This window comes from Phragmites australis, chromosome 2 (assembly GCF_958298935.1).
Source record: "Phragmites australis chromosome 2, lpPhrAust1.1, whole genome shotgun sequence".
Classification (NCBI taxonomy): Eukaryota; Viridiplantae; Streptophyta; class Magnoliopsida; order Poales; family Poaceae; genus Phragmites; species Phragmites australis.
This window is the reverse complement of record NC_084922.1, coordinates 4,755,747-4,768,055: the sequence shown is the minus strand read 5'-3', so window position 1 is coordinate 4,768,055 and position 12,309 is coordinate 4,755,747. Positions and strand designations below refer to the sequence as shown.

Here is a 12,309-nt window from a genome sequence, read left to right as displayed (position 1 = left end):
TCAAAAGCCTAGCATGTCTGTTGAGGTGAATGTTGCTATGTTGCATCGCAAAAGAATCTCATCACCTCCCCCAATGGTCCTCTGCCTGCTTGTTCATCTCGCAGGGGCCAAGCTTCTTGGTAGTTGCAAGCACCATTTCACTGTGCTTCACACCTGTAGGTCAAAAAGCAATGGCCCGATGGTGCTCCTGTGCAGGCCTTGCCGTCTCAAAGCCCCCTCTTTGTTGAACAGCCCCCCCCCCCCCCCTCTTTCATGCTTCTCCCGTCATCATAATCCCTTGTACTAAAAGCAAGCAACAATTTATTCCGGTGATATACCAAAGCTGCCTGCTAAAGTCTAAAGATGGTCTTTTGTGTTTATAGTTTACTGTGCATCAGTGCATGGCTTTCTATGCCCTCAGCTAGGCTCCAGCTTTTGTCCACTGCTTCCTGTGTTCTTGTCCCTCCTGCTCATCACTGCCTCTCTCGCTGAGAGGTCTGCTGTACGTGGGTCTCACATGGATGTTGGAGTACATCCCTCGCACACACAATGTGTGTGTGCAAGAGAGAGATATTGACTGAAATGGAGAAAAAACTTTATCTCATCTTCACTAGCATGTAGTACTAGTTCTACTTAAGTGTCTCTTTCATCCTTTTCTGTTGGGGAAAAATTTCTTTTCCGCAAAGCTAGTGTGCTGGGTATCAATACGGCAAGGGGCTGTAGCTTTGGTTACATCTCTGACGGAAAGAAAATGGCGGTGGTGATCCAGATTTGGCTTGTTTGGTGGCCGCATATGGCTCTACCTCTACCATTCCGATTCAGGACCATTAGTCTGGTGGAAATTCGGGCTGTTAATTTATTCATTCGTTGTTGGGTCAATCTTTTTGTTACGTAAGTACTTATTTTTTCACTGAAATTAGCTGCATAACACTTGTTCCATCCTTGAATTTCAACTCCAATTCATTGGGTTCCTTTTCTTGCAGGTTATTCTGCACCTTACAGTTGCTGCTACAGTAATATCCGGATCTTGCATTGAGTTGACCATCGCTGCTGCAGGCGTGCGTGCCGCACGCCCCCTGCAAGTGTTTGCAATATTATACACATCAACCATTCCACCCATCCATGGAAGAATAAACAAGCCATTTGTCTGCCAATTTCCCTTCCCGAGAATCCTATACATTCTTTATAAAGGTGAAGTGGGGAACTGCCTACTGTGCGCTACAAAAGTATTGCCTTTGTAGTTCGTACAGTTAGCTAACTACTTGAAAACTGGATAAACTGTGCACTAAAAGATCATGGAGATTTTAAGAATATACAGGGATAGGTGGCTTGTGAATTCTACCTTTTGCGCCATGCTCATCTCCATCACAAAGATTCCATTTGCAGGTATAATACTGGGAAGTCGAACGTACTATCTAATAACAATCTTAGTACCAGCATTTTTAAGTTTGCTTTTTTCCTCAACACTTATCCTTGGTCTAAAAGTTGGGTGCATTATGATTTCTGTACTATAGTCTGGCAAAAGTGGTAAAAAGGACTGATGCGAAATCAGAATTTATTTTGGTTAGGGACCAATGAGTTCATGAAGGGAGCCACAACCATTATGATGTGCATTCATTTTCAACCACCTTTACCAGCATACACTTTCATCATGAAATTTGATTATAGTCGGCATCTTTGGTTTTTGCAGGCTCACAACTTTCTTTCAAGAAGAAAACTGCTGACTTGTAAGTCTCTTGATCTCTAGTGTTACAGGTTTGCAAGCTTCGTCTTTGGTTCTTGAAATCCATTTGCAATATATATATCTAATCTCCTATTCTCCTAGTTATGTTCTCCACCTAGAACACCACTCTGGGAAATTGTGCAGCCTAAAATAGGGTGTCATGACTTAAAAACTCAAAGTCCTCTGTACTTAATTGACTAGTTAATGTTTATTTTCTGTTCACATGCCATGCTCACCAGCTCCACTCCAATGTCTTGACCATCTGTAGGATGGTGTGGGACAAATTCTGCCAGTAATACATCACACCCATTGTTGACTTGTTTACCCTTCCACTGGTAGTCTGATGCCATGATCACCACTCACATGCCACAGCATACAGGTATACAATATACAAATTATAACAAACCAGTCAGGGCAAAGCACTAGGCAGTAAAAGGTATTACATTTCACTGTTTGATCACCCTCTGAAGTGCCCCTAATTTGAACAACACATCTAAGTCAGCACCATGATTCATTCTTGATACAGGGGAACCATAAGAGCAGTAAAATAATGAAAGTAAAAAAAGAGAGAAAAAACGGTAGGACTGCAACACCATTAACATGCTTCATCATCAACCTCTAGATTTTAACATTGTAGCAACATCCCTACATGACAACACAGCCCTTAGTATTCTCATCACTGAACATGGTCTCCACATCCCCATTGCTCGCCAGAGGGTAACCAGCGCTGCCAGGATGGTAGTAATAGTTATAAGGGTTGTAGTAGCCAGTGTAAGGGCTGATCTGGGGAGACGAGTGGTACATCATCTGCGGCTGCTGCTGGGGCTGATGCATCATCGTCATGTTGCTGTTCAGGCCCCTCAAATTGTTCATCATTGCCGCCGTTGCCACGGGGTGATGATTGTACCCCTGCATGCTTGTCATGAGGTTGCTGTTCTGCTGCTGCTGGAGGTGCTGTTGTTGAAGCCCTCCATAGCCGGCAGCAGCATAGGATGGGTGGTTGAAGCCTGTGTAACCTTGGAAGCCGGGAGCGGCATTGCCCACTCCCAGGCCATGGCCCAGGCCCAACATGCCATTGATGGCACCGGTGTTCCTCGGGGCACCATTGCCCATCTTGGCATTCGCTGCTGCCATGTTGATCACATTTGCATTCTTCTGGTTCTGGACACCGTTGCCCATCTTGGCATTTGCTGCAGCCATGTTCATCACATTCACATTCTTCTGGTTCTGGTGGTGATTGGGTATGCCACCGCCATTGCTTTTCTTGCCATTGGCATTGTTGTGGTTATTGTTGACATTGGCATTGTTGCTGTTCTTGTTCTGGTTCTGGTGGTGGTTATTCTGATGGTTATTGCTGTGGAATCCCAGCTGGCTCATCTTGTCCCCAAGGAAGCGGAGCTCCTCCTCATAGTCATCGTCAAACTCATCGTCATCATTATCATACAGATCATCATCTTCTGAGCTGAGCTCAGCGAGCTGGTGCTTATTGTTGTGCTGGCTCTTGAAAGCCTTCAGGTCCTGCATGAAGCTTCCAACTCCTCCTTGCTTGCCTTGGTCCTTTTGGCCGCCGTTCTTCTTGTTGCCATCCTTGCTTGGATTGGCACCTTGCTTCTGATGCTGCTGCTGCTTCTGCTGGTTATTGCCCTTGTGGCCCTGGTTGCCGCTGCCCTTCTGCTGTGACCACAGCTCTGCATGCTTGCCTCCTCTGGTGAGCTTCCTGATCAAGGTATCAGAGTCCACATCGCCAGTCACCGAGACCTTATGGTTGTCCACATCTATGGCCACCGAGTACACGCCTGCAACAAGATACAGCAGAGATTTCACAGGCTGCTCGTGAGCTATTGTAATTACCAAGTACTAGTTACTAATTACGCGTCACAAGATGCGGGCTTGTGCAGTGAGTGGGGGTGTGATCCAGAGTCCTTCTCTGTCTGCCATTTGAGAGCCTGACAAGAATTTCACCTCCCTCTTTTCGAAAAAGGAATTTCACCTCAACCTGGAGAGAAAGATTGGGCCTATTTACCGTAACTCAGTAAATGCAGAACAGCTTAATCTGGTGCGGAAGTTTTAGCACTTATCTCTCTTTTGTTCAAACTAGACTACTACTAGTAACCGAATTTGGTCTGGACATTAAGTGCGGCTCACATGAAAAGCAGAGATTTCTTGTCGTGTTAATGCATTTAGCAAGACACAGGGGTGCTTTTAGATGCTAGTGGACGAAGCTTTCAGTTTTTATGGCCGATCAGAAGATATTTCCAGTAAAGTAGGTGTCAAGGAAAGGAGAGCTAAAACAAGTACCACCATCTTAGACCACTAGAAGAGCACTCTTCTGTAGGAAGCCAAGAAACGGAGGGTAAAATAACTGGGATAAAGCTGTGTGCATGAGAGACAGAGATGGCAGTACCTTCAATCTTCTGAAGCAGCTTCTTCACCTTGTGCTTGCACCCATCACAGTGTATGTTCACCCTCAGCACATGGTTCTGCAAGAAGCAAACAAGCCCCAAGAACAGTTGAGCTCTCACTCAAGCACCCTCACCAAGAAGCCACACGAGAGAGAGAGAGAGAGAGAGAGAGAGAGAGAGAGAGAGAGAGAGAGAGAGAGAGAGAGAGAGAGAGAGAGGCCGACCTGGATCTTGACCAGCTTGAACTCCTCATCTTTAGTCATTCTGTCTGTGGAGTACTGTTAGCAAGTTGCGATGGAGAGAGAGCGAGAGAGAGTCTGGGAGAAGAGGCGGATGGAGGAAGAAGGGGTTGGAGCAGCAGTGGCTAGTGGAGTGGGGAGGGAGTGATGGTGGTAGTGGTGGTTCTTGTGCCGTTGCGGGAGAAGCCACTGCTTCCTTCTCCGCATTTAACCGTGTGTTGGGTTGGACGTACTAACCCTGAGCCTGGATGGATTGCCAGGAAGAGGTTTTGTCCTCGTGTTTGGTGGGTCCAATGAATCAAATTATTTTAGGTTGAATGATTTCGTACATGAAAATTGGTCATGACTCTATACATGTTCCGATAACTTGGCTAATCACTTACAGCTAATCACTTACAATTAGTGATAATTAGTTATTATCAGTTATTATTAAGAATTTATAGTTAAATATTAGTTAAAAGATGTTATTAATTATAACAAATTATTATTGTGCTTATTTAGTGATGATTATTAATAACTTAAAGTATGATTAATTGAAATTAGTAATAATTAATACTAATTAGCATAGTTTATTGATAATAACAAATATAAAAAATATTATTTTTATAAAATAATTAAGTTATATATGAATATAATACATGGCTTTTAAACAATTAAACACGTTCTCATATCATCCTATACATACAACAAAACACATTTATGACTATTCCATATCTAATCAAACAACTTACTCGTATTATCTCCTCTAAGACGATACTATCTCATTTAATTTCGTTCAACTAACCAAACGCTATCTAAAAATGGCTCCTCTACATTGTGCTGCTCCTCTTCTTCTACGGCTCGGCTCCTCTACCGCTCTCCTGGCTCTTCTATATATCTCACTGACCGTCCAACATAGGCGCATGGGTTGTCTCGGGTTCTCCTCCCTCACACCCTCCTTCCTGTCCCACTGGTGTGAGAGAAATATAGTGGGAGATTCCATAATTGACACTAAATAACTTTTTATGTTTTTTATATGCTATCGATGTATCAATGATATATAAGTTTAGGTCATACATGTTATTCTCATAATGAATAATATATTAGAGATTAGCCCATTATTCAGTGACATATCGTGGATTTATCTAAATATAGTGCAAGTCTCTGTACAATATGCAGTCACTCATACATACCCCTGCCCCCTCTCTCTCGTTACAGCAGTGTGGTAAAAAATCACTTTTGTAGTCTCTCCAGAACATTGTCCCAAGAGAGTGAAGGAAGCCCTGTGCGCGCGTGCGTTTGTGATTTTTGAAGGCTAATGTAGGATTAAGGTCTCCTTGGGACCTCCTGCATAATATAATACAAATTGTAAGCACATTTTTGGATGCAAATTAGCCCTCAAACAGGAAGGAAATTGCAGACATGTCATGTGCTATACGTAGTGAACAAAGGGAGCTCAATGATTGCCACGTACTACTGCTCTGTTTGCATTTCTTTCCTGGGCGATGTTGAACGCAGAGAGGGCATGCAGTCCGTCAGAGCGAAGCGATGAAGGTGACGTGGTCGGTTGCCTCTGTGATGGGAGGCTGCGTGTGCGCTTCGAAGTTTGCACTCGGCAGCAAAAACCAAAAGTATATCTCTACCTGTCTCAGAAAAGTGAAGGGAAAAAAGGGAACACTACGGTCCAGTGGACAGCTATTTTATCAGTTGTGTTGTGCAGTAGTATCCGATTAACCGGTGAATACACTGTAGCTTACCATTTTAACAGTTTGATCCTTGAATGATTAGGTTTGGTGTGGAGAGGCATTTAATTGCTTGATGGTTTTTAAAAGTCGGTGTATTAAGAGCTTATTTGTTTGGTTTCCACTCGACCTCCAATCCGATGGAAGCCAATAGGAGAATCTCATTTTTAAAGTACGTTTCAGAAGCCATCTGTTTCCCAAACAAACAAGCGTCTTTTGAAATGTGCTTCTCAAAAGCTGGCTTCTTTTGATTGTCTCCCGTCACATTATAACTTGAGCAGAAGTTTAAATAAATAGGAGCCAAGACTACTATTTAAAGAGGCTAATATGTATTGGACCGTTTTGTAGGGTTTATTTTTGTTGTGGATGAAAGATGGTACCATTAGGCTGTCACTTTTTTTAATAGAGATGCCAAATTTGCAGTGAGTGGGCAACCATACTTGAAGGCATTTATTGCTAGCTGACTTATCTTTAGATTTATAGAAACCCTTGTCCTTTGGGAAATAGCCGTACTACAAATTGATATAACTGCATTTAGGGCAACAACCAAAGCTCTCTGGAATTTATTTTTGCAGAATTGCATGTTTACTATATATGTGATTTTTTATCGCAGGTTATGCAAGGTTGTCAACAAGACAACAGTGCAGAACAGCCCTATGTGTATCCAATGAAATACTAACATGGGCCCATATGTCGGCCTTGGAACAGCAGCAAAACTTGCACCTTACTGTTGGTGCAGTGAGCTTTGCTGCCTTTGTATGTAGATAGAGAGAGCAGGTGAGTGATGGAGATGTTTAATACTGAGCGAGAGGGATAGGTAGCGAGGGGAGGGGACGAAGGAATTGAAAGTGGAGGAAAAAGTGAACAGCGGCACGACGACGACGACCTCCAAACCAAGTTGGCCCCCCTATCACTGCCTGCTCTCTTCCTCCAAAGTTTACAGTCTCCAGTAGTACCGTAGATGCTACTGTAGATTTTGCTTCATTACCTTGATACTATCAGGAATTCAGGTTACTACTACTAAATGCATTTAGAAGCTCTCTGTACTGTATGGTTGTACTGAACTGAACATAGATTTTCAGAAGATGCTTTGTTTACTACTGCAAAGATTTCCAGAAGATCTATGTAGATATGCAACGGAAGAGCTAATAATTTGATGTCAATTTTGCAGCCATCAAGTGCCATCGATCCTTCATCTGCTGTGCAACTGCATCCGTCCGTAAAGATTGACAAGTGGATCATGCTACAGACTTCGCAGAACTTTGCCATTTCGCTCCAATGAATATGCTGCTATGCATCAGTCACGAAGTCGAGGCAGTGGCTAGAATAGAGAGAGCGTGGGCACCGCACTGCTCCAGCACTGGCGCTACAGTGGCAGTGTCGACGATCCAAACTCTTTGATAACTACTGGTAATCAAATTAATCTACTCCTGCCTTCCCTTCAGGCCTGCTGCTGCCTGCATCACGCTGCTTCCTCCAATGGGTAAAAAGGAGCAGCGTCAGGCGCAGGGGCCCGCGGTGGCAGCGCCTCCAATGACAGTTAGCTGTTGCTCGTGTCCTCGCGTACAGTATCACTGATCATGCTACTTGCCACCTTGGGCGCCTCCTGGGGCGGTGAAAGTTGATGAAGAGGAGAGGTAAAAGTGAGTGAACGGGGAGAAGGGAGAAGGCTGGGGAGAATGTGTAGGCCCCTTGATAGCACCCAACAGTGAGTGAGTTTTTGCTGGATTTCAGGGCTTGCTTTTGGCATCTCTCGGTTGGCTGTGCTCTGCTCTCTCTCCCCCCCTATGCATGCAGCATGCAACGGCTGCACTGCATGCACATGACAGGTTTTGTATCGTCTGCCATTACTTGCATCCGCACAAGCAGATGCGACATGGTTTCTGGGTCGGTTTCGTCGTGCAGCTTGGTGAACCAACAGTTCAGATGAGGCTGTTTCTTGTACGGCTCCACCGTGTGCATCCATTTCTTGTTGGAGTTGGACCCTGGAGAATGCTTGTAACACGCATACCACATGGTATGGTGGATGATGCGTTCACTGAAGGCAAGGCTTCCCGTTTCGTTTTCTGGGTTCAGTTGTCTAGTCATTGCAGAGGTGATGTCTACCTGCAGCTATCCTCTTAATCCACAGTTGGCTTTCTATAGTGGAGAATGACGAGGATAAAAGTAAATATATGTCTTATCAAATTTTTAGATTTTTTTTAAATCTTACGTACCTTAAAACTAAGAGCGGAAGCAACATAAGAAGAAAACAAGTCATAATAAAATTCTCTTAAAAAAAATAAGGCTCTTATGGATAGAATATAACCTTAAGTTTCATAGAACACCATTTTAAAAGTCATAACCATAAAAAAATAATAACTTGAAGAAGGAACACTTTGATCAAGAAAATGAACATTAGGTGAAGAATTTTTTTAAGTTGATAAATCTAGAGACAAGGGAGATTAAGACCAATTTATATAAAAATTTTATGGCTCTACTAACAAGAAGAACTTCGAGATGATGAAAAAATTCAGCTCTCAAGTAAAACGAAAACCACGTCCAAAAACTAAAACTCGCGACAAAGCAAAGAAGCCAATAAAAAGAAACTAGAAGGAGATGAATACAAGTATAAAAGGCAATATGATCTTCATTACTTACAAATGATAACTCTATTTTTGATCGATTACACAAATTTTTAAATACACAAAACTCTCATATAACACATAGGCTAAGCACTCATCTCTCTCTTTTAAAATCCAAGCACATAACACACAAACGGCTGGCTCACCATCTCATACAGTCCTCCCCCTCTGTTTATTAGTCTAGGAAGGTTCCTTATCCCTTAAGTTTCTTTGTTCTTAAAGTACATCTCTCTTTCGATGCATTCTATAAGACCCCGATCATGGGATCTCTTGTGCCTCATGTATCAGTCTCTGGATCAAGTAGTTAATACGCACAGTATAACAATTATAGTATCACAGTCAAACTTCGTATATAGTTATTAAGGTTACAGAGTATAAAATGTTACAAACTATAGCATATACATTACAAACCTAGCCAAACGTTTAACAAAACATAGTGGAGAGCAGAGACCCAAGCCACAAGCAGCTATGGTGCGAACGTGACTTCTACGACTAATTTTCATCATCGCCTTCGCCTCTGGTAAAGTCGGCATAAGTTTCTGTTGGTAATATGCCCTAGAGGCGATCGAGTTTGCGGATTGGATCTGCTAATGGGCTTTAATGTTGATTAAAGGACCATTAGGGTTTAGAGTCATAATGAGCTTTAATGTTGATTAAAGGCCCATTAGCGTGCTCTATATAAGAATAGGCAGGGGCCAAGGCGCATGGTGTTCTTCAGAAACCCTAGCCGCCTCCTATTCCCGAACTCCCTTCTAAACCCTAGCCGGGCGCGCGGTGCTAGCACACCGGCGCACGGCGATTTCATCCTTGTACGTGTGGATACCGTGGAGGCGCTGCTACTATTGCGGTGCTGATCTGCTCGGGAGTACTCGGGACGTACCCGCGAGTACTCGGAAGGTGCTCGGGACGTGCTCGGGACGAGGTTGACGATCGACTACTTGACGCGCACGACGTTGGATTGGTCTGCTCCAACTCTTCTTCCGCTGCACTGCTCGTCAAGTGGTAACGATTCATGATCCCCTACTCGCATGGCTTCCTGGTTGAATGCGGTAGAGAAAATTTATTTTGTGCTAGCGTAGCCTACCCGCAACCCTTCAGTTTCTTCATCTGAATGATAGCAAGAGTGAGTACGAAAGGTACTCAGCAAGTTGTATACTACTTCAAAGTGTTTGATAGATGCATAAGGGATGAAACAAGGATAAGATTTTACAGTTTTAGTTTTAGTGTAAAGCAGTTTTATGCAGGTATTCTATTGTATTATATACTGTTAACCTTTAAAACAATTTTTTAAATCGTTCAAAACCAAGATAACAAGCTGTATCTAGGGGTGTTTTGGTCCTGGGAGGGGATTAAGTCTCACTCTACAGTCCCTATATCACATCTATTGTACCTCTAGCATCATGCAGCTTCTGACGGATTGAGCCAGGAACCTCATCGCACGGACATCTAGTCCACATACACACTCATCAAGACACGCGCACCCTGAGTCTAGTCAAATGGGTTCATGCTTTTCATGTCCATGACCGTGGACACGGCTATTCGAATAGATTTACACTTTGTAGAAGTTGTACAATTTTACCCACGCGATATGCTCAGTCTCCAACTGTTGCAAGCAGAGGAGCGAATCATACTGAGACTCTCCAAACACTTTTCCTGCCAAGCTGCACTGCTCGTCAAGTGGTAACGATTCATGATCCCCTACTCGCATGGCTTCCTGGTTGAATGCGGTAGAGAAAATTTATTTTGTGCTAGCGTAGCCTACCCGCAACCCTTCAGTGGTATCAGAGCCATCCTGCGTAGTTTTCGATCTGGATCAGTCACATATAGAAGATATGTGATAGAAATAGATTAGATCTATTGTTTTTGATCAGTTCATATGATGGATTGATCAATGCACGGTTGGTTAGGTGAATTAGAGATCGGATGAGATGCCAGTCGATGAAACCACATAGCCAAAAAGATTAGCTCGATCTCCCACCTGTTTTTGCGTGCGACTTGCCCCTACCGGCTGGAATCACCATCGGGGCTAACTGCATGCATCGCGACATGGTCGGGAGAACAGCAGATCGAGGTCGTGTGTGCTGTCATCGTTTCTGGAAAAACCTCACGCGATGATCAATGGGATTGATCTAATGGAAATTGAGGCATTATGAATGACTCGGAATTGGCTCGATACGATCGATCCGATGAGATTTTCATAGCGATTTCATAGATGCGATCTATGTATTTCCGAGAGGTTTTCATAGCGGGACCGCCGTCGCGTACACGCATAGATTGTTGTAATAACATGATCCCATCACGACATTAGAATTCGATTCTACGCTTAACTCGTTTTTGCAGAGAATGTTGTGACTGGTATGGCCTTGTGATATGTGATGCATATGTGTAATTTTTCATGGCCTGCGAGTCATGGTTAATTGCAGCCCAAGGCTGTCATGTTATTGTATAACGGCCTGCGTGTCGACTTGTGATGCTTCTTCTCATGTAATTTATCTAGTGCTATTAGGTGTAATAGACTAGAACAAGATCATGGAGATTTGAAGCATGATGACCCGGAGGACAGGAACCGTGGCGATGGAGATCACCATGTGAAGGGGCCATACTATGTCACAGTTAATATGATTGCCTGTGATGTTTTTATGTTCCTGTCATACTATTCTTTCATGTTTTATATGTGGTGGATATGATTTTCATGATTGAGTAGTTTCCCTCAGAAAAATCAAGAGTAATTGATGCCCTTCCAATAGCTGCACCTACAAAGGTTTTGATCATTGTGTGGTAGGTCTGCCAAAGCAGGGTGCCATCATTTATCTTAACCAGTTAGAGTGGATGTCGGACATCCACACGCATAGTATTGGTTTACTTGATAAAGCTATCAAAACGGTTTTGGGCTTTGGGGCATGGTGTTGGGCGCCGGGGCATTCGATGCCACCCAACAAACAAGAGTCACATATGGATGTGATTAGCAAGGCGTTGCTTACCTATGTCACTAAGTTTCTAGCAGTGATGCCAAAGCTCACTAGAACTTAGTTGAATATGGATCTTGATCCTCTATATGTTGTTATAGGGAAAACACATATGGTGGAGTATCTTTTGTTAAATTGTTTAATAGAAGATTCACATAGGCATAGTGCTGAACCTGCATTTTCTGTTGTAGATCATGGCACCGGCCGCTAGTAACACTTCCAGTTTTAATTTGCGATCGATTCTTGAAAAAGAGAAGCTTTCTGGAACAAACTTTATTGATTGGTATAGAAATCTGAGAATTGTTCTCAAACAAGAGAAAAAGGAATATGTTCTAGAGGTCCCCTATCCTGATGAACCAGCTGATAATGCTCCTGCCGCGGATCGGAGGGCTTTTGAGAAGCACACCAACGATTCACTGGATGTTAGCTGCCTCATGCTTGCCTGTATGTCCTCTGAGCTTCAGAAGCAATATGAGAACAGGGATGCCCATGCTATGATTGTGGGACTCCGAGGCATGTTTGAGAACCAAGCTCGGGCCGAGAGGTACAACACCTCAAAGTCCTTGTTTGCGTGCAGGTTAACAGAAGGCAGTCCAGTCAGTCCTCATGTGATCAAAATGATTGGTTACATTGAAAGCCTGGAAAAACTTGGTTT

At 43.4% G+C, this 12,309-nt stretch overlaps 1 protein-coding gene across 1 annotated transcript; it reads right to left on the bottom strand.

Annotated features, from left to right (window-relative positions):
• Positions 1–2,084: 2,084 nt before the first annotated feature.
• Positions 2,085–4,584, bottom strand: LOC133895656 (heavy metal-associated isoprenylated plant protein 37-like). The gene is made up of 3 exons (XM_062336123.1): positions 4,329–4,584; positions 4,107–4,182; positions 2,085–3,498 (listed from the first exon to the last, which is right to left on the bottom strand). The coding sequence occupies exons 1-3, from the start codon at positions 4,365–4,367 to the stop codon at positions 2,348–2,350; spliced, it is 1,266 nt and encodes a 421-aa protein (XP_062192107.1). The 5' UTR covers positions 4,368–4,584; the 3' UTR covers positions 2,085–2,347.
• Between the last annotated feature and the right edge of the window lie 7,725 nt (positions 4,585–12,309).